General features: G+C 34.2%; 3 protein-coding genes across 4 annotated transcripts in view; 2 read left to right on the forward strand and 1 right to left on the reverse strand.

Annotated features, from left to right (window-relative positions):
- The first annotated feature begins 1,185 nt into the window (after positions 1 to 1,185).
- LOC109030270 (ubiquitin-conjugating enzyme E2 G1) lies at positions 1,186 to 11,498 on the forward strand. 2 transcript variants are annotated; one of them, XR_002008700.2, is made up of 5 exons: positions 1,186 to 1,344; positions 2,285 to 2,387; positions 3,185 to 3,461; positions 4,562 to 4,703; positions 7,739 to 11,498. XR_002008700.2 is itself a non-coding variant. In XM_019041152.2 (4 exons), exons 1-4 carry the CDS (start codon positions 1,299 to 1,301, stop codon positions 4,640 to 4,642), a joined length of 507 nt encoding a protein of 168 aa, XP_018896697.1. In that variant the 5' UTR covers positions 1,186 to 1,298; the 3' UTR covers positions 4,643 to 4,986. The 2 variants fall into 2 exon arrangements, 1 of the variants encoding a protein (XP_018896697.1); XM_019041152.2 differs by lacking the exon at positions 7,739 to 11,498 and having other exon boundaries at positions 4,562 to 4,986.
- The window catches only part of Caper (RNA-binding protein 39-like protein Caper), a 66,535-nt gene continuing 55,496 nt past the window's right edge, over positions 10,538 to 21,576 (forward strand). Inside the window, exon 1 of the mRNA XM_072303480.1 lies at positions 10,538 to 10,549. The gene's annotated coding sequence lies outside the window, so the exon portion shown is untranslated. The remainder of the gene's footprint in view (positions 10,550 to 21,576) is intronic.
- LOC109030262 (transmembrane protein 134) lies at positions 11,919 to 21,150 on the reverse strand. Its single transcript, XM_019041139.2, has 3 exons — positions 20,765 to 21,150; positions 18,785 to 18,935; positions 11,919 to 17,192 (listed from the first exon to the last, which is right to left on the reverse strand). Exons 1-3 carry the CDS (start codon positions 21,023 to 21,025, stop codon positions 17,014 to 17,016), a joined length of 591 nt encoding a protein of 196 aa, XP_018896684.1. The 5' UTR covers positions 21,026 to 21,150; the 3' UTR covers positions 11,919 to 17,013.

Consider the following 21,576-nt stretch of genomic DNA (forward strand, 5'->3'; position numbering starts at 1 on the left):
TAGCACAGCAGTATTCAACTCAGGTCATTTGTCCTGTGCAGATTCATGCCGAGGTGCTCTACAATTATATATTTTCATTTCTCCAAGTACCACTTGCACAACATCTCAAATAAACGGAATAAACCTCTCAGGAGAGCTACCTAAATTAAGGGATAAGTGACAATTTCTTTACACTTGGTACGGAACCGATTGAAAAAACAATGAACTGGTTTTATTAGTCCCTCAAAATAACTCGGCCAAACAAAGAGGTACCTTACAAATTCTCTTAAAATTAGTTTTGGCGAAAGGAAGTTCCTTAAAATTTCATGAGGTTTTTAGTTGCCAGGAAAAAAAAAAACCAACCATTCGACAAGGAACTCTAAAGGTTAGCTTAAATAAGTTAATTTTTAACAACATCGAGTTTTGACTATTTCCAGGAGTTACCTACTAAGCTCTTGCGTCTTCTGAAAATGAATTCAAAAATTTCAGGAGGATTTTATGTCGGGATTTAACTTTAATGAAATTTTCTGACATATTGAATCAATACTTATTAATTTAAAAAATTTACAAAAAGTACCTAACATTCAAGTGGAGGTGAAAAACTCTTCAAAGATTTATTGTTGTTTTTTAGCACTTGAAATGTTTTAAAAGAACTTTCTTAATGAACACTAGTTTTTTTTTTTTAAGTTACTTCTTTATTTAATTTTTTTATATGCAAATTTTTCTCCAAAAATTTTTACACAGGGCTCTCCGAAGCAAAAATTTATAGCAGTTTTTTTTAGAGTAGGCATAGTAGACTGAGATATCTGCTCATTATGCAGGGCTCTCAACTTTTTCTTAACCACCTTTCCCCCCTCTCCTCTGCTAGGCATTTTATAGATCTTTTTCATTGAGTTTTTCGAACAGGGGTTTTCCATTAATCAGGTACCGTGTATTCCATCTAGAGTGGGCACGTAATTTTCTGTCTTCAATTTCCTTTCAGTCAACCTTTTCGTTAAAACCCGTCGTGGAGACAATGCCAGAAATAATCCATACAATGCAATGATTAATCCTTTTTGTAAAAAAAGAAGAAATTTTGGAATTGAAGTCTGCGCAACTGCCAGGTAGTGCAAGAAAACATTTTTTTTTACTAGCTTTACAGGTTATAATATAAATAAATTCTGCACAATCAGACAACAGAAAATCTCTCTAGTTCCTCGTTGAGCCGTTTTAAACATTCAAGCGCCACTTGTACGGACGTCTCCTAACCATTCTTGCGGTTGTCTGTCACTTCTCGTTGATTTTGTATTATTTATCACGAAAATTAGAAGTATTTATTAATGTCAGAAACACAGTCAGCCCTTTTACTCCGGAAGCAATTAGCAGGTACGATAAATGTCCCTAGTATCTATTACTTTTTCTTTTATCTTGCTTTTGTACCGAACATGATGACGGCATTGGGAAGCCTATTTTGTCACGAGAATGTGGACTCTCAATCCCTTTCAGTCCATCCCTTTCTTCATACACAAATTTTACTCGATCACTATCGAAATGTTGACTCCAACTTGTGTCTTTGAGTCTACGATTCATTTTGTAATCCGATTTTAATCTTCGTTCTTCCATGTCTCACTTACACCCACCATATTAACCTTGCTACCTCAATTTATCATCATAACAAATGAGCGTTAACCATTCTATGGATGATCGCATCTTGAAAGTGCTTTCAATTCTCCAGCATTCAATCAGACTCGCTGAAATTCACCCTTCCATCTACGTGCATTGAACCTCCCAGTGTTTGTTCAAGCCATCTGCTGTCAAGCATGAACCGCCGGGTTCATCAATGAATTTTGACGACCTATCGCTCCGAACAATTTGAACAGTGTGTACATCTGGAGCAGTCATCTCACTGCCAGCCATAAACTGCATACTGTACTGTCAGAAGATGAGATTTTGCATTGATGACAGAAGTAGGCAGAATACAAGTGTGGTGAGCAGTTTGTTATCGTCAGGTGACTCTCACTGCCAATTTTTTTTCTTAATGCTCATCAGGGTAATTAATGAAATGATTAAAAGTGTATATCCTAAGGAGAGCTTTTTAAGCAATCGCCCTCTTCTTATCTTCTCTCCATCAACCAATAAGCAATCTTTAGTGAATGTAACCACAGACAGAGCCTTACTCACTTTCACTTTTGTTCGCATTGAGATGCATGAATGTACTATTATTCAGCACACTCCTTTTTTCTCACTTACTTTGTCTTGTTCAAATATTGTGTCTTTTTTTCATTTTGTCCAACAATTAACATTTCTCTTTGTCTCTGTGTTTCAGAACTAAATAAGAATCCAGTTGAAGGATTCTCTGCAGGCTTAATAGATGACAATGATATTTACAAATGGGAAGTCCTTATCATCGGACCCCCGGACACTTTGTAGTAAGTTTAGCATTAATCTTATTATGTTAGCTGTAGGCGGATGATTCCATGCTGAGGGGGGATTATCAAAACCAATCAACGCTATGTTAGCAATATAAGACAAGACTAAGCCAAAATTTTATTTACTGTGTTTGAAAACTAAGTAAGATTTTATAATTCTATTCATTAGATGGCCAAAGTGTAAAACCACGTATCTCCATTGTGGTGTTTCTAAATTTCCACTCCTATTTTATTTTTTCAAAGAGAAACAAGCCAACTTTGCAGCTTGAAATTTTTACAGAATATTCTACTGAAAGTTTTTGTGAAATCAAGTAGGTATATTGACTATTTTTCCCATGAAAAAATAAAGTATGACAGGAAGTCTGCCACATCCCAAGAGGAGATCAAGTGGTTTCACACTTATGCCATCAATATGGTGAGCGTCTTCTGTAGAAGAGCTCGAGCTTGCACATCATATGTTGAGACAAACATCAATCTTTGATTAGCTCTGAATTCGTACCACTCAACAGCCTAATCCATGTAATCAGGTGGCACCTCCGGTGAATGGTGACATAAACATTATTTTGACGTTTGTCTCAACATACGATGCGCGAGCTCTAACATCTGCAAGTATAGCCACCAAGCCAGTGATAGGTAAGTACTGAAATGAGAAATCTTGTGAGTAGCAAGGAGATAAACATTGTTTAAACTATTTCATTAACCTATGCTCGTTTCGGTCAATCGTGCCTTTTCAAAATGGAATTTCACTTTTATTTAAATGATAATCTGATAAAATCATGGTTTTGTGACTGTTTCAGTGAGGGCGGGTTTTTCAAAGCACATCTGTTGTTTCCCAAAGAATATCCTTTAAGACCTCCTAGGATGAAATTTGTGACTGAAATATGGCATCCGAATATTGAAAGGAATGGAGACGTCTGTATATCGATTCTTCATGAGCCCGGTGATGACAAATGGGGATACGAAAAAGCCAGTGAACGATGGCTACCAGTTCACACGGTTGAAACTATACTTATCTCAGTAATTTCAATGCTTGCTGATCCTAACGATGAAAGTCCTGCTAATGTCGATGCTGCCGTAAGTGTAGAATTTGTATTTTCGCTTTTCTTCTATTTCTGTCTCTTCTTTTTTTGCAAAAAAAAAAAATCAAAGGATATCCTGTTCAGAACTGTCTATCCTTACTTCTTATATATTCGACTCGTTAGTGGATGGTTCCCAATTTTGTCAGTCGACCTCTTTTAGTCTACTTCTAATGGGTTTTGCAAAAATTTCTTTGTCTAATGCAAGTTGAGGCCTCTTATGATCGATAAAACTTGTCAAACATGCTTTAGTACTGAGGAAAGAAAAGGAAAGACAAATATCACATCAACCTGAATGGACCAATCATCAGTTGGCCCATTGGTTATCTCGTAAATTTATCATAAATGGCGCTATTATTCAATGTGATGTTCGTCACTTTTCTTTTTCCTCGGTTCTAATTAATCTATTGAAGCAGGGATGGGAAAACGTCTAGACCACGCAACTAGGTGGATTGTGATCGGTTGCATTTGAAAACAGATAGGCCTCAAAAGCAAGTTTAAAAACAAGGAAGATCATCAAAACCGCTGAGTTTTTTTTTGCAATTTATTGTGAAAATCATGTGTTTCTTGCAAAATTGCAGCCAATTACTCGTTTAGAGCCCTAATAGGATCATCACTTTGAAATTTCCAAGAAAAAAGAAGTTTTAAAAATTCGAAAGTCAAGAACTCTTTGCAATCTTGATAGTATGAAACTTACCGTTTCCCATTTTTCATTCACACCAAAGTCTACGCAAAATAAGTTTATGCTCTTTTAGACTGCGACAGAAGATCATATGGCATCAGTTTTGCATTAAATGTGAGTGCAAAAATCTAAAGGGCAGGTCCTCTCCTGCAATCTTTAAGTGCTTAAACATATTTGAAGTAGAATCCAAAATGAAATTGCAAGGAATCTTGAAAAAGGTATTTCAGTAAAGTTTACAAATTTCTTCTGCGGAACAAAATTGGTTTGATGATTGTCATGTTTCATCATTTTTTTATGATACTTCTGAAGTTGTATGCCTAAAAGTGAATGTAGATCACCAGAATGCCAAATTTTTCTAGTTTGTTTGTTTACAGTACTTTATGGTATTGATATTTTTATTTGAATTTGTTTTGCAGAAAGAGTGGCGGGAAGATTACCAAAATTTCAAAAGGAAAGTTGCAAGATGCGTACGGAAAAGTCAAGAAGATTGCTCATAGGTCTTTTTAATTGTTGTAAAATTAATTTCTACCAGCTGCATCTGCTCCACTCAAATAACAGGTACACCTAGTTCAAATTTGACCACTCTGATGAAATCGTTAAACTTTTTACTCCATCCTCTCCTTGCACCACCAGCAGATTTTTCTAGTTTCCGTATAATTTTTTGTGATGTACTGTACATAATTCCTAACAGTAATTTTTATCCCCTTTAAAAATTTAGAGTAACAAATTATCGAAATGCTGAAATTTGCTGTTAGAAAAATTATTGATCAACTGTACTTTTACCTTTTTGTATTTTAATTTTAAGATTGTAAAAATGCAAATAAATCTACCGAATTTTTAATTTATTTAATTTTTTTTCAAACATCAAAATGATCCTCTCCTAAACTTCAGGAACTAATAACAAACAAAAAGCATACTTTCTTGAGTCCTCTAAATTTCGCCCCTATATAGGTCCTTATCTTTTTTTTTTTCTTAATAAAAATAATAATGATAAAATTGAACTTGTCATCTAAACACATTTCAGTCAATAGGACTTGCCAAAATAAAAATAATCCCTTCACTAAAAATGACAGTAGCTTAATTACATCCTGAAAAGTAGAAATTTGGCAGCTGTGGAAGTTTACACATCAAAGAAAAAAACGCATAAGCTTTGTCTCTATGGGCTTCATATGGTCCAAAAAAAATTGCAACAATTTTTAAGTGGGAGTGTTGGTTGGTTTCCTCCCAAAAAATTAAGTTAGGAGATGAGATTTTAAATCACCTCAATGTGGGATGATTGTTTTGCTCAATACGATCAACTTTTTATTGATTAATGCTGAGCCGAGCTATTATTTTATAACTGGTAAGTTTCTAGAGAATTATGAAAACTGTCTGATACATTTTTAACCCGTCTTTCAATGGATGATAATATTTTTGCTGTTAAAAGGGAAGGAAGGTTCACTTAGACTTTATATTCAGCTCCAGGAAATGCAACCTATGACGTAAAGAAAAAATGAAGCATTTACCCCAGCACTAGTTCAGTAGATTTATCAAAGGTCCAATTATGTGTGTACATGGACTTAACTAAAAGAAGAAAGCTCACCTGAAAAAAGTTGGACTGCAGCCTTTTTTGGAACACCTTGCAGGTAGTGTCTCGGTGAAGACTTGTTGAGGCAGGCAAAGGAGATTTTGAGGAGTAAATTTAAAGATTTCACTGAGGATAGTTCAGTCGTGAGAAAGTTAAAGCTAAGGAGGTTGAGAGAAAGTTTCAAGTTAAGATCTCGAAGAAACTTCTAAAAATGCCTCGTTTTTTTGCTTTTGCGAGTCCGAGTTCTAAATGGACGTATTTCTATCAAACGGAACTATGTGCATTAAGACATGAGCCCTGAGACCCATAAGAATATGGGCATATTAGGGTCACTATGCACATAGTTCCGTTTGATAGAAAGACATCCAAATGGAGTACTGATAGCTGCAGATGGCAGTGAATTTTTAGGCAACAGGTTAATTATTGCTTGTTAATATTTTAGCTATTTTAGTTGACCATCAATTTCCATCAAAAATATCAATCCAGAGTTTCCAAGTAATTCCTCTCAAGTTTACTCTTTCATTGTTCAAAGAATAGTCAATTCTCTGTAAAATGTCTAGCCTGAGAAATAACTTCCAGGTATTGTCAAGATCTTTTGACACAGTATCATATCACAAACCACGTTTTATGAAGCTAGAACTCATTCGGCACCAACAAGTTTCTGATTTAACAATTTAAGAAGAGCCAAGTCCAGGCTATAATCTAATATGAATCCACTCCGGTTCAAGTGTCTTCATTTCTTATCATGATTATCTCATTGAAGTATGGCGCGTAAATGTTGTCAGGACTTCCATCAAAAATTGAAAAAGATTTCAATCAAAACTTTGTCAAAGTATTTTCCTAATCTTTTAAGGACCATCAAAAAAACCTTTATTCAATTTCAGAGACCTGATTGTCTGGAAATCTGAAATGTAGGAGAATATTTCAAATTTTTTCTTCGTCAAATTGCGTTTATAAGTTTTCGTAAGCATTTTTCCTGATTCCAAGGATCAAACTTTTTGCTGGTTACCCTGGAAAATAATTATTTTTTACGTGAGTCCATCATTAGGTTTCCTAACTGTTGATGTTGATGCAATACTAATGTAGATAAAATCTAGGAAACATCTGCAGGGGTCAATGCAAATGTTCCCTCCTCTCTCCTTCCTTGCATGGTTTGCTTCTGTAACTTGTGACTCATTCCTGATTTTTCTTGATTTTTTTTTATATTACTGTGATCTATGTCGTAAAAATCAACTTGAAGATGGAGGGAAACCCATGAGAAATATTGAGCAACATCCTCCATAAAAAGTCCACCGTTAATAATTAAAAATAGATTTTGCCATTTAAATATATGTAAAAGCTTTGAGGAAAGGTAATTGAAAAGGAAAAATAATCTCACTTATTTCTATAAATTTCCAGTTTCAAATCTGAAGAGAGGATTCAAATTCTTTTGCATTTTAAAAAGTAGTATATTTTAGTTTTAAATTTTGGTCATATTTGCCCTATTGTCATTTGACCAATGACTTAGCTGAGTGAGAACACCAATTACACTCTGCACCGGAGTTAGTTGGATGGTATTTAGCAGAAGGGAACCAGCATTATTCGATTTTTGTTTTAAAATCCTGCTACTTCTTCTTCAATTTAGAGAACAATAAATATATGTACAGTAATAAAATTAACGTAATTGTTTCTTTTCAAAATGAACAGTTTTTTGGAAGAAAGAAAGACTGTTCATTGCTCCAGCCACTTTTTTTAGTTTAAGATGAAGATATACGATTTTTACAACATTGTCTTTGCGTTGGTTCCCTCTTGCTAAATACAAACAAATTACACCCTCAGATTTTATCTCTTTTTGCTATACTTACTACCAGGGGCAAGAAAATATCTATGAAAAACTAGTATCTAGAAACTAGAATCATCCTGCAGCATAAAGACATGGTCCAATGATCTGGCAAGATAGCAACATCATTTTTCTAATGATTTATTTTTAGTGTTTTTAAATAGCCATTTGCAGCCCTTATCTTTTTGTTCGTGTTTAAATTTTCAGGCATTTATTACAGACGCCCTCTCTCCATCCTGCTTCACGTCAAGTTACTGATCATTTCTCTGTACTATTTTGGAAAATTTAAAAATGAAGCTGAAAGTAAGAGATTTGTAAATAATTCATACCAATTTTATTTTAGTTGTTAAAACTTTTGTCTCCTTTTTGTCAGTGCAACTATTCACCAGTAAAAGCAGGTATATTGTCTTATGATACTTCAAAACTAAGACTGTTTTTAAATCTTGTTTCCTTTTGCCTTTGGTGATAATTATCTTATTTTGATTGTAGAAAGCATGTCTATTAATGTAGGTCTTATCGAGTTGCATTTTCTGATATGTGAATAACTGGAAAGGATGTCTAACCGTCATTACTTTTTTTCCTTAGTAAAAATAATTTGTTTTTAATTGATTCTAGAGTGACCTCCTATGTTAAATGATATTTGATCCTTTTTTTTCTTTTAAACAAAAACAATGTATTCCAGATTTCGGGAATACTTTATATCGACTTAATTTCTTTAGGAAGGGTTTCATAGCTTACACAAAGAACTGTGAACATAAGTTGGTACAAACAAGAGAGTCAAGTAAAATCAGCAATTTGTCACTGGTTTTCCTTTGGTGTTGAAAACTGAGTTTTGATATTCAGCTATCAGAACGTTTTCAGAATCATCTGCAACATTTTATTCGGTTATGTGTGACCCAAGAGACAAACATTGAAGTAATTTTCACAGGAAGAAGAAGAAAAATATTGCCAATTCTTCCCATGGTTTATAAGTAACTGGGAAACATGTTGCTGGCAATTTTGAGACAGGGCCTTTATGCCCTCTCTGAGGAAATTGATTCCAAATTCATTGGGCAAGGGTGCGTTTTTAAATCCTCCCTTTATTTTGTTTTTTGTAATTTTTTTTTTTAATCATTCTCAGTTAAATTTCAGTAGACTACCTCATAAAATTAACGACAACCAGTGTCATGGTTTTTGGTAACTAAGAAATTAATGCAAGTAGTATAGGGACAAATGATAATTCTAGTAGATCGTGATGCTCTGCTTCATCTTATTCTGTCGTTAGTTTTGATGGAACTGGTCAACGAGCAATAGTTTTATACTTATAATCGGTTTCTTAATTCATTTTATAATCCGGGATCATAGCGCTATAGGTTCTCACATGTATTGTGTGCCCATCCAGGAATATTCTCAATTCGGAACAAGCTGCTGGAAGAGGCAAATGTAGAAAGGATTCAGTATCGAAAAATCTTTTCATTTTTCTCGTCTCTAAAATTTTAAATCAGCAAACAGGGAATCATCAAATAGTCAATTTCAGTCGGTATTGTTCTGGAACAAAATTCTGCTCAATTAGTTGAACTTGCATTTGTATTTAGGATATGATCAACTAATCATCAAGTGTCCAGAAGGGGATAAGTTAACAGTCCAAATATCACCTTTCTTGCAGAAAATCCTCCAGGTGATGTTATTTACCTTAAACATTTAAGAGAAATCCGTGGCAGGAATTTCCCAAAAATCATCTCTTCTTATATCTTCTATCTCACCACTTATTAGGTCATCTCCGTCTTTCAATAATACTCCCAGTCATGTCCTCAAAGTTCATTCTGAATCAGTTTTGCCACTCAATCCTAACTGACATCTTTTAATCTTTTAAGACTGAGTTAGTGTTTCTTCATCGGTCGTTGAATTTTCTATAGGGTGATCCAAAAGTCCTGCACCACCCTTGAAACTTTATAGTGTAAACTTAAAAAATTAAAGTTTCTTGCCCTTTTTCAGAGCGGTTCTTTTAAAATATAGGGTGTATTTAAAAGTAGTTTCCTTTAACCTGAGAGCACTCGCAAAATTTCAAGTCTCCATCTCATTGGTTCAAAAGTTACGAGAGTGATTCCTGCTGTTGGTGGTGGGGGAATTTTAGGTCACCCTGTGTAAGGACACTGCATTTTAAAGTTACATTCATTCTTGGAAAGAACAACGTGCTTCCTTATTTTTAGAATTTACAACAGTCTGATCGTAAATTAATTCATCGATGTTTGACTTTCCTCTTTACTTATCGCCGACATATATTTAGATTTTTTTAAATGGTTAAGTTTTTAAAGTTCCTTTGTTTGAGACTTGGTAGTGTTTTGGTGATGGAGTTGAATATTTGGTCCGCTTGGAAGAAAGTCTCATATTCATGACATTTTAAGCCTCAACTTACAAGGTATACCTTGGTACTTTAGAAGAAATGAATGTTGCTGAACACTAGTTTATTACATGAAGGCAATTGTGGTCGGCACAACCTGCGCTAAAAATATTTACTGCCATGATTCATTGTGCTTTTGCAAACGGAAAGAAGAAAGACAATTTTTAAATTAATTTAATTATTTTTTATCAAGAATGCAAAACTGTCCTAGACAGAAAGATGAAGTGATATTTTTGTGATTTGGAGAAAATTGACTGTACGTTAATAAAATCGAAAATAGCACACAATAGCTCAAATTTGGGTTCTGATATTCATTTTCTATTTAGAACGCTCAATAATGGTTTCATACAAAATATCTTATCTCAGTTATGCTTTTTGACTCCTTCCGCTGTCAAACGTCCTTAATAATTGCTTGATAACACAAAGATTTTCAAACAACAGAAAAATTTCTAGATTTAGCAATTTTCTACATTAAGAGGGGAAAAAGGTAGACAAGAAAGTATTGTCATAAGAAGTCAATTTAAAACTTTATTGAATTTACAGAGAGCCGTTTTCAGTCATGTGGCAAGTATATTTTGCAAAAGTAAGTGAATGACTTAACTTCGAAAGACAAGAGTTAACTAGAGTAAAATTTGCAATTGTCTCTTTTTTTTATTATTATTCATTTTGTACATAGTAAATTTGTGTATATACTCCATTACTTTAATTTTTTAAAGTTTGTATTCCCTAAGGTATGAAATTCAGTGGTACTTCCATGAATTGAAATGAGTGCATAACAGCTAACAGACTAATGTGAAAGCACTCTACATCCATTCAAATGAAAATTCCTTTCCTGGAATAACTTTTCTATTGAAAGAAATCATGGCAGCTATCTGAGTTAATTCTCGCACTTATTCCAACAATTGATGAACTTAAATTAACATTTGAAAATTAAAAGCATCAGCTTCTCTTGCTCGAACAAGGGGCCACATTATCTCAACGTCTGAGAACTGATTTCGTTTGAAAAACAAATTGAATAGATCAACTGTAACTGGGAGTCTCTTTCCTACAAATAATTCAAAAATTTTGAAAATCCTGGAGAGCTCCTTGGAAACTTAAATTACCTCCTCCGATGTGCGAACTGATTGGCTAATTGAATGGGAGTTGCTTCTTAAGGATTGAGCCTTTACTTTTTAACATGTTTTTGATCTCTATTAGTAGAAACCTTTGTTTCGCTCATTCATCTAGTCAGTTCAATTTTTCCACCTTAATTAATTTTTCCTGAGTATTTCGACTCCATCAGTGGGATATGTTGACTATCGTTCTTACCATAACAGCTTCAACAATTGAATTTCATTGAGACATTCTTCCTATCTCACTCAAGAGTGGGAAAATCTGAATTGTGAAAGGCTTCATTTGAATGGGGGTCAGTGTGTTTTTGGAAGTTGTTTACTCTTTTTCCTACATTTTTCCCCTCAAATTGCAACAACGATTGTATTGTAATTTTCTTCATTGAGCGATCTCCTTAATTGCCTTTTACAATCTTGAACTTTTAATTGTGAATACTGTTCATGTAATAAAAGTTGCTGAAATTTCTTAGATTTACAATTCATGCTGTTGCTTTTTTTACAATTGTTTTCTTTCCTTGCTTAGAACCAAGATCAATCCACACAAGTCAGTCATTCCTGTGAGCGAATTATGAGACCCTACTGCACTTTGGTGGTAAGAAGTTTAAATGCAATGCATTTTTTATGGGAGCAACCAATGCTACATCACACTGGCTGCAGTCGCGTGAAAGCTTGACTCAAACGGCTTTCCTAAAGATGCTCAATGACCGACCTGTGTGGATTGGTCTTGCTAAGATTACTTAATTGAACTGTGCATGACTATTGAAGTTAAGAATCAGCTAAATCAAACTTGATAATTTTTTCCCCTCCTAAGAGACAGTTCATAATTTGATCCTGTTGACTTGGTCAGATCAACATTAATTTAAAAAAAAAAAAAAAAAAAAAAAAAAAAAAAAAACTCTGATAGATACAAAATGAGTTTATTTTTTACACAAAGCATTTATAGTAGAGTTGGACAGTTTTGCTTACAACAGATAACAAAATCTCTCATTATAGCTATTAACAAATATTTGCACAACTTTTTTACACGGTCTACAAAAATAACGACCACATCGAACAGTGGTAAAGAACTTTGCTTCATTGGTTTCCATGAATTAAGTTATCCCCATACACGATTTACAAAATGTTGGTGGTACAATCCTCGCTAAGACTTTTTGCCTACGTTATGGAAAATGATGAAGTGATTGGGCAAAGTAGGAGAGGTTTTGGACGATAAAAATTAGGACATTTTTTACTTAAGTTGAAACTCATCCTCTCCCTCAAACTGAGAGCTGGTAGACAATACGCTGACCTGTCATAGACACAACTAATAAAGATTCTTTGGAGAGAAGGGGAGAAACACAATTTCTAATTGTAAAGATATGCTGTTTGGTGCAAAAATAGTTTGACCGATCAGGAAGACAACTGCAATTGTTCATTGGGACTAGTTTATCTCAGCATCAACATATGGCAGCCTCTTCATTTTTTCATCAATACATCTCAATTTTTGCTTGGACTGTAAGTAATATATCATGTGAAATTGTTGGTGGCGTCATAAAATTTTTACTAAAATTAAATTAAATATTCAGATTTTACCCAATGAATCTTGTGAATTTCACAGTGCTGTAAGAGATGACGCATTTATCAAGACAAGTTTTCGTTGAGCTCCACATTAAATAGTCCCCTGAACAATTTTGAGAGAGGGAGAGAGGCGATTGGGGATACGGGAAAGTCAAAATTAAAAGAAAATGTACAGCAATTGGGAGGGGAGAAAAAGGATAAGGAATCCACATTGGTTGCCTATTATCTTCTTTTCAGTATTCAATGTGATAAGTAATCAACCAACAAATACAAAAGTGAAGGTACAAAATGATTTTAAGTCCGTAACCTACATGACGAACATGACTAGAATCAATGAATATGGGTGTATTAAAAGTAATAAACAAAAAAATACCAAAAAATTGGTTTCAGAGCAGGAGAAAACGGAAATTTAAGATGAACGCAGCTGTCAAAAACAAAACTTTAGGCTGATAAAGTGTTTCAGGCGACCCACTTTTGCCTAATTTTCAAGAAATCTTAATTATTATTGTTAAATACATTATTTCTCTAGATTTTCTAGACCACACTGATGGCTCATTGGTTTGAGGCCTAGACTAATCTTTTAGTTGTCATCACAAAGATTGATGTGATGCATTTTGATGATTTGTTGACAGACGAAGAGAAGAAAAAGAAGAAAGAAAAAAAAAGTTAATTCTAAAATTACAAATTTTTTCATGCATTACTTTCAACATTATCACATACTCTGAGCTGCACATCAAGAAAACAATAGTTTCATTGCATAGAGAAATCTTATCATTTTCTCGCTCTGAAGACAGAAAATTAAAATGAGAAATATTAGAAAGAAAAAAATTATATTATCTTGCACTGAACAGTACATGCATGTGCTCCATTAAATAATTCGCTAAAAATCTGCGATGACCTCCCAGAAATATTAGGTAGACATGTGCAATTATGGGCTTTGTTCCGCTATAGTTCAAGTAATAATTTAACTTACAGTTTAAATTTTCAAGCTAAAATTTGGGAGCAGGCTTGCATTTTCAATTGGAACTAGGTGCTTGGGCTGGGAAAAGAAATTTCACTTACAATCTGGAGCCAAACATGAAATTCAAAAAGAGTAGATGAAGAGAAGACAATCATAAATGAAAAAGAAAGGAAGATGAAGAAGTATTTCAAGAATATAACGCTTAAACGAATCAATATCTAAAACCCAAGTTCAATTCAAATTCAAGGTGGGTACAAAAATAAGTACCCTGGACAGAATTACATTCCAAAAATACAATATTTGATTTATAGAAGGGTAACTAATTAGAAATAATGTAAGTATTTTTTGGTTTAGAAATTAGATACCTTAAATCTGATTCAAACTGAAATATTCAATTCAATCTTTGATTCTCATTAGACTCCTCCATATTGCTGATGAGCAAAGTATTCTTTATGCAAATTTCTTGCTTCTAGTGAGAAAAGTGAAAGACTTATGCTAATCTGCGACAAAATACTTAATTTTCAGTGCTTTGAGTGTTAATAAGGTTGCTCATGCTTCTTCCCCATTTTATCGTTTCAGATACTGTGTTACAAACGCTACAGAAATTTAAGTCCAAGAGCTTTGCTTGTACATGTAAGTTTCGTAAATGACTATGAAAAATTAAAATTTCAGAAATACAAAGAAAATAATCTGCAAAAAATAAAACTACATACAACAGAGAGGGTAAATTATCGTGATTATAATACAATCAAAAGTTGCCTTCTTCATTCAAAAGCTGGATTTTCTCGTGAGTTTTTTTAGAGCTAGCACAGGAACTTATGTAGAAATGTGTATTATCAACAGAAGAATCTTTTTTGGGAGGCTACAAGTCAAGAGGAAAAAACATGCAAAACCCCACAGGTTATCGCCAATTTTATACAGCAAGACAATTTTTTTTCTTCATTGATATGGTTCTTTAATTTTAAACTAGTTTAAATTTCGAAAGCTTTGAACTGCCTTAAAATTCCGGGGCTCGCTTGGAGTTCTGCTTTCGTAAGTACATATAGCAGAAAAATTAAGTTTCTGAGTTAAATTAGGAGAGGAGAAGAAAAAGAAAAATTGTTATCTTTAATTCTTTGCTAATTGACCTATATAAAGATCTACTTTCAAAAACTTTATCAGCATCAATTTTTTTCACAAATATTTGACTTCTGAAATCTTTGCTCAAAATGCAAGCCTTTATTTCTTGACACTCACTCTCATAGAAATGTTATCTTTTTCTCTACAAGTTGGTCCACGATACAAATCATGTTAAAGATTTCAACTTTAAATTCAGTTTGATGAAGGTATAACTTCTTGGTTGGAAAGAGGCAGAAACATTTTTTAACAAATCTTCGGTTAAAAAAATTGGTGATTTCATAAAATTACACAAGCTGCATAAACAGGCAAAAGTTAGCCGAATAATTGTGTTTTCGATATGCACAAACAAGGATATTTAAAATGTTCACAGATAGGCAGATATGATCAAATTTTTTAAGTATGTTCGTTCATGAGTGAATAAAGTTTGGAGAAGACTGCTCATGGCACATTCACTCACAAGATCTTTTGATACAAAAACAAAATTAAAAAAGGGGGTGCCCTATGTGCACATTTTCGAACCTATTTTAAATTAGAACAAAAGTAGTGATAGAGAAAAAACTCAAGGTCTTCTAGAAATTTTAAAAGACACCAATCTTTGTGAAATATGTCTGGGGCCATCTAGACAAATTCCTATTGTCAATTAAAATTATATACATGAAAAAAAGTGAAATAAGCCTCTGAAAACAAGAAGAGATAGGTTTGAGGAAAGGAGGCTTAGGGAACAATTCTTTTCAAAACCAAAATATTAAGTATTAAATACCTAATAGAATAAACTAGATAGAAGGCAAAATACAGCCTTTGCTCTAAGTTACATAGAAAAGACTACAAATAAAAGAAAATGAAGAAAAAACCAATATTAAAAAAAATTGAGCAAGCAAAATTCACAACTTGCAAAGAGTTTTTCGCTAAAAAAACTTCCTCTGCACAAGTAATGACGAAACTGGTGAAATACTCAGTTATTGAGAAGTAAACTGAATCTTGTCAAAATATTTTAGATATTAACAAAGGTCATGGAAAATTTGCTTGCATGAACAAAGCTATCAATTCCTTCATTGATACCATTTTAACTTACTGAGTAGAATAGAAGGGTGAAGACAAAATAATCGACTGGGAAGTTGACATGGTATTTAGGTAAGAATCAGGAATGCAGAAAATATCATCCCTCTAATTTCTTTGAGAATTTCTATTTTCTTGTTCTTTCTTTTCTATTTTCTTTTCTTTGAGATTCTAAGATAAAAATCCTTTATTTTCTCTACTCAGAAATTTAAGAAAAGTCCAACAATAGGCAAAAAAAACCGACAATTTTGGAACTTCAATGAAAAGGCTGAGGTTAATTAAGTTTTCCCAGCCTTTCCAAACTTGACTAGCGATTCCAGATATTCTGCATTCCTGCTTCTCTTCTCAAAATAGGCTCCCCTAGAATAGAGTAATCAGCAAGAGGAAACTAGGTATATAGCGATCACCATTGTTTCTTACATTTGGTCCTCTCAGTCAGTTGTACCATTTGATAACGAATTTTTCGACGTTTCCGAGTAAGTATCTAGATTTTACTTTTCACTTATACACATTCTTCATAAAATGAAGTAGGGTCATTATGTGACAAGTATTTTAAATTTGAAAGGATAGAAGGTAAGGCAATCGTACTCCTTTTGTTCACAAGGAAAAATTTCCCTAGGAATGGGTAAAATTACTGATTATGATTTTCTATGATGAACACAATATTCTGATAGAGTGTTGATATATATTCAACTTAAATATAGCTTTCGGGTTCAAAAAAGGTGGTTAGAAACTCAAGAATTTGAAATATTATCCAGTTTTACTTGTAATGACACTTTTCTGTAAGTGAAGGTAAAGTAGAAAAGGTAAAACCTTTATCATTTGTTTCTTTTTCACTTTCATTTTTCCAATTTTGTTGTGAATGAAAAGGGGCTTTTTGAACGATTAAGATGAATTCAAGATCCACTATAAATACTGCCAGAAACAACAGCATCTTTCCAGCTTTAACAAAAAAAATTATCTGCAAAAGATAAACTACAGAATAAAACTTAAAGTACAGTGTCTATTTAAATGAATTTTGACAAACATTCCTTCAATTCAGAAAGGAACTGAATTTTAAGGACAAATAAATCTTCCGACCTTTATGAGGCCTAATCAGCATGATTCTTGCTTTTACTTACTTTTGAAAGTGAAAAAAAGATCTTGCTCACAATGGATACAACTAAAAGAAGAAACTTTACAAGTACATATTAGTATAAAATAAACTGAAAAGCATCAAAAGCTCAAACTATATTCGATATTTCTTAAAATTAGTAACTATCCTCAGTCGCTCAACATCATTTATTTTGGAACACAAGATCTAATTAAACAACGGTAAATGATAGAAATCATAACCTTTGCAACCTTTGACAGCTAGGTAGATATAGACAACATGATACGCACCAGGTATAAAACAGATCAGGCCAGCGATGTAAAATACAAAACCTTGTAAATTCGATGAAGGTAGAAATGATACAACTAATCCTGTTAATAACAGACCTGAAAGAAGACACACAACACAGTTAAAATATGGTCTTAGGTTGACGACAAGACAGCTTGCAGCTTAGAATAAGACTTAATTTTTTTTTTATTTAAAGGCTACTGTGGACAGAAAAGTTAGTTAGGTTTCAGAGGTACAAAAAGTATAAAGACTGAGAAATTTGCAGGCACTTGGAATACAATACACATTTTCTTCTGCAAGAAAAAGACTAAAGATTGAAGTGCTTAACTGCCAAAAGTTATTGATTGTAATGGGTTGTTGGAAAAGGAAAAAAATTATGTCGTAGGGATTTTCTTGCAAAAGAGTCATATATTGAAGAAATTTTAAGACACCTTACTTCACCGACAAATTAGTTGCTCCTTTATACTTTTTGCGGAGTAAAAACGTCACATCTTAGAGAAGTCTAGAGGAGATTGCTGAGGAAAATCAGTTTGTTATTCTTAAAAAACTCCTTCCATTAAAAGCTGGGAGCATTGACTCACATTAGAAAAAGGTCTTTCAATAATTCGAACGATTTACTTTGCTACAATATTATTTCCTGATTTTGATGGAGTGATATTGTAGATGTATGATATTGAAACCACCCAAAGACCACCAGAAAACTTGAACCACAATTTTATGGACATTCATTGGCTGTTGTTTTCATTGCCTGGCACAAATGTATGAACTGATCTCAGTATATGATGATATGATGAGCCTAATGATCTACTGATTAAATTTTGCAAACGAGACATGTTTCTAGAAAAGGGTGAATTGCATTATGATATTTATACCTAGGATCTTCTTCATCAGTGCTTAATGTGGCTGAGCTGTCTCTAAGCTCTCAGCTTTGACTAAAAAAACAGTCCAAAAAGATTATACATCCTTATGCCGGAGTGATGGCATACCACAAAAACAGTCAAATGTGTTGCCATGCAGACGGGCTCTACTACCACTTTGACTTATCATGATCACTTGAGGTTACCAAGATATTTTCAAAACTGATTGATACAGGAAACTGAAAGGTAAATCATCACCTTCTGGCCACAGTATAACTGGTGCCATTTAAGCACTATGCTGCCAAATTTTTCAAACTTATCAATTTTTTTACAGAAAAACGAATGGCCAGAATCACTTAAAAATTTTACCAAATTTTTTTTTGTCATAAAAATAAATCCCCGAGGTTTTCATGAAAGTACTAGGAGCAAAATTTTTTTAAAGAAAATTAAAACAATATTGAAATGTCTCACGACATAGCGTCAATATCAGTATAAATGGTGCGGGTGGTACTTTGGCAGAAGGGTAGCTGTTCTTATGAGAAAAATGGGTTATGGTCCGGAAAGCAGGGAAGGATCAGGGAAATGTACTTAGAAGGACTTTGGTCACTCATTTCATGGGACTGTTTTTATGATAAATGATAGCACATTAGCAAGAGTGCACTTTGCAGTTCGTTTTGATGGAGCAGATCTCCTGCTTTGACAAAAAAAAGTATCAGTGGACATCTGCTTCATTTTAAACAATTTCTTTGAAATAAAAGGTAAAAACTGGCACACTGAACCTTCTCAGTTTTCACAATAACAAAATAAAGAATTCAGTAAAAGAATTGACTTACCTATTCCAACTATTAATAACATTACTGCAGCTAATACTATTTTCCAATTTTCTTTGACCTTAGGATGCATGCAGCACCATTGATTGGGATCAAAGATGCCCGTTGCTGAGTGATTGTCATAGAACAAAGAGTCACTGTCTCTGGATAGTGCCTATAAAACAATAAGTGAATATTCTATAGATACTCAGCGATATAAACAAAAAATTGGGCATTACTACTACATGAGTATATCAAACTTGTGAAAATTTGGATTTCAGTGAGTAATATGTACTGGACTATTTTCAAGAATGATAATCATTAAAAGTATGTGTATACTTGTCTCTGAAGTACATAAGGACGTATTTCTATCAGACGGAACTAAGCGCCATAGGGAATGAAAGGGAGGGGGGCTTGGATTGGCAGGTGTTGCGGAACGCGATGCTCGTTCCGTCCTATACTCGCAATACTTTTCCATGGCCCATACTTCCGTTTGAGAGAACGATCTATCCGGGATTCTAAAATCCTCAAAAGGAACTCAATTTGGCGCTTAGTTCTGTCTAACAGAAATACGTCCATATAATCAAAACTTAATGTCAAAGTATTCATTTACTGATTTTATTTCTTAGAGATTAATGCAAACGAACAATAGGAGCGCATTTTGCTAAAGGGAACAGAGTGATTACAGTGTTTCCAAAACCGTACAAATTCTTTTTTTTTTTTTGAAAATAATAAATAGATGTACAGTATTAAAATTTACACAATTATTTCCCTTTGAAATTAACATTTTTTGGTGGTTTTAGAAACTATTTGCTATTTCGAGAAATTCTGTAGATAATTATGAAGAAGCAACATTTTAACAACACTGTGTTTCCACTGGTTCCTTTTCGCTAAATGCGATCCAATAATCATTGTTAGGGACTTTTTTTTTTAATTGCAAAACAGGGTGAATTGTAGTGGGACGCACTGGAACGGAACCCTGAGCAATCCTGACTGATCCAAAGCGTTCCAAGTGATAAAAAATTCAAACTTGGTGGTTGGTTTGATTTGTTATTGTTTTGATTTGTCATGGGCGGAAACTTTCTCGAATTAGGTTTGGATCACATTGGAATGCCATCTCAACCCACCTCGGAGGAGCGATCCGTCCGTTCCATCCTGATCGACTGAAACGCTTGGAGCGCGGCTGAGGAATAGAATGAAAAAATACCGATGTTCATCGCCATCCACCGCGTTCCGAATGAAAACAAAGCCCTTCACAGTACAAGTCATTCAAGTCAAAAGGTTTACCGTTATTAGAACTAAATAAAGAAAAGAATAGACAGAAGTCACATCAGTCTGAATGCATCAATCATCAGTTGGCCCATTACTTAGCATGTAAATATCTGTTGAATGATGCAATTTTTGGATGTGACATTTGTCTATTCTTTTTTTCCCCTGTTCTAGTAGTAATAAGTCCACTAAAATTTATAAATTGTGTTCATCTATTGTGTTGCAGGCTGGGTTAGTCAAGAAAATTTGAAGAGAAGGTTTCCATGTTGGAAAAAGGAAGATACTACACCTCTTTTAGCCCTGAGAGCATGGCTGAAAGTTATCTGCATTAGCCTGACAAACTTAGGACTACTATACATTTGTAAAAAATATGGCAGTTTGTGTTGGTTTGTACTAAGTTCAATGAGTGAGCAGGTCTGGAAATACTCTTAATAACTAGAGACTGCCTTTGTCACAGTAAATATACGATATAGTAGGAAATAAATGTGATAATTCCTCATTTCTTGCAGCTACGCAACGGAGGTAGGATAAGGGTGTGTTTATAGGCCCTGGCTGCTTTTTACTTCCCCTCAGAGTTCAACTGCTGAATTTTGCGTGGTAATCGTTTCCACACAAAACGTGTAATAATAATGCAGAAATGGGATTCGTGCGGTAAGTAGAGGTGGAGCTGATTTGAGGGAGAAACTTAGCTGCCAGAAGTATGAGAATAAGTCTTATCAGTCAAACTATACTCACATCGTCCGCATATTTTGATTTCATTTGTTGCGAGGGCATGCCCGCGTATGAATGAGCACCAAGATTAGTGTATTGAGAATGAGTTGATGGGTCATCAATGGCAACTAGAATTTCATCGTCCGAAATAACATTCCTGTTTTTAGGTTTCAAAGGAGACCTCTCTGTGGTTGAGCCGTATACTTTAATCAATTCATCGTTATCCTCTTCGAAAGCATCATCAATTGAGAACCCTCGATCTGATCTACCGAACACACTAGCCATTTTTTATATTAAATCACAGCACTAACAAGAAAACGTAGGAATTTCACTCACAAAATTAAATTAAAATGACTCATATCAACTCCGTAAACCTGTTTATTTTCTCTTTTGTTTGGCAATTGACCGCCGACACTCACCACCCAACATTTTTATTGCTCAACGCAGCCAACAAGCGGGCGCGTGATTTAAAATGATTGCATGGAACCATGAATGCGACAGAGCACAGCAGGGGAGAATTGCGCAATGCGTGAAGTATCCCTGTTAGGTTTGTAGGCGCCAATGTGCGTGTCGCGCTGGTCGTCTTCGCCGCGGCGGCGCGGCGTGCCAGTGCCACGGCGCTTCAAGCAACTATTTCGCCACAGAGGTGTTGCACAGTATCATCCGAAATTGAAGGCGCTCCAACATATTAAGAATGATAATGATAGACATCCTTTAAGATTACGGAGCTCTCCTCGCAAAATAAAGCAAGGTATACTTTCTCTATTATTCCGATTAGGGGCCGTTCAAGTAGTACGTAACGCACTTTTTCCAATTTTTTACCCCACCCTCCTCTT

The sequence above is a fragment of the Bemisia tabaci genome, chromosome 8 (assembly GCF_918797505.1).
Source record: "Bemisia tabaci chromosome 8, PGI_BMITA_v3".
Classification (NCBI taxonomy): Eukaryota; Metazoa; Arthropoda; class Insecta; order Hemiptera; family Aleyrodidae; genus Bemisia; species Bemisia tabaci.

Coding starts and splice junctions, on each gene's coding strand:
- LOC109030270 (XM_019041152.2), top strand. CDS start 1,299: ATGTCAGAAACACAGTCAGCCCTTTTACTCCGGAAGCAATTAGCAG. Junction 2,388..3,184: donor GGACCCCCGGACACTTTGTA/GTAAGTTTAGCA, acceptor TGACTGTTTCAG/TGAGGGCGGGTTTTTCAAAG. Junction 3,462..4,561: donor CTGCTAATGTCGATGCTGCC/GTAAGTGTAGAA, acceptor TTTGTTTTGCAG/AAAGAGTGGCGGGAAGATTA.
- LOC109030262 (XM_019041139.2), bottom strand. CDS start 21,025: ATGGCTAGTGTGTTCGGTAGATCAGATCGAGGGTTCTCAATTGATGAT. Junction 18,936..20,764: donor AATCAAAATATGCGGACGAT/GTGAGTATAGTT, acceptor ATTGTTTTATAG/GCACTATCCAGAGACAGTGA. Junction 17,193..18,784: donor GTTATTAATAGTTGGAATAG/GTAAGTCAATTC, acceptor GTCTTCTTTCAG/GTCTGTTATTAACAGGATTA.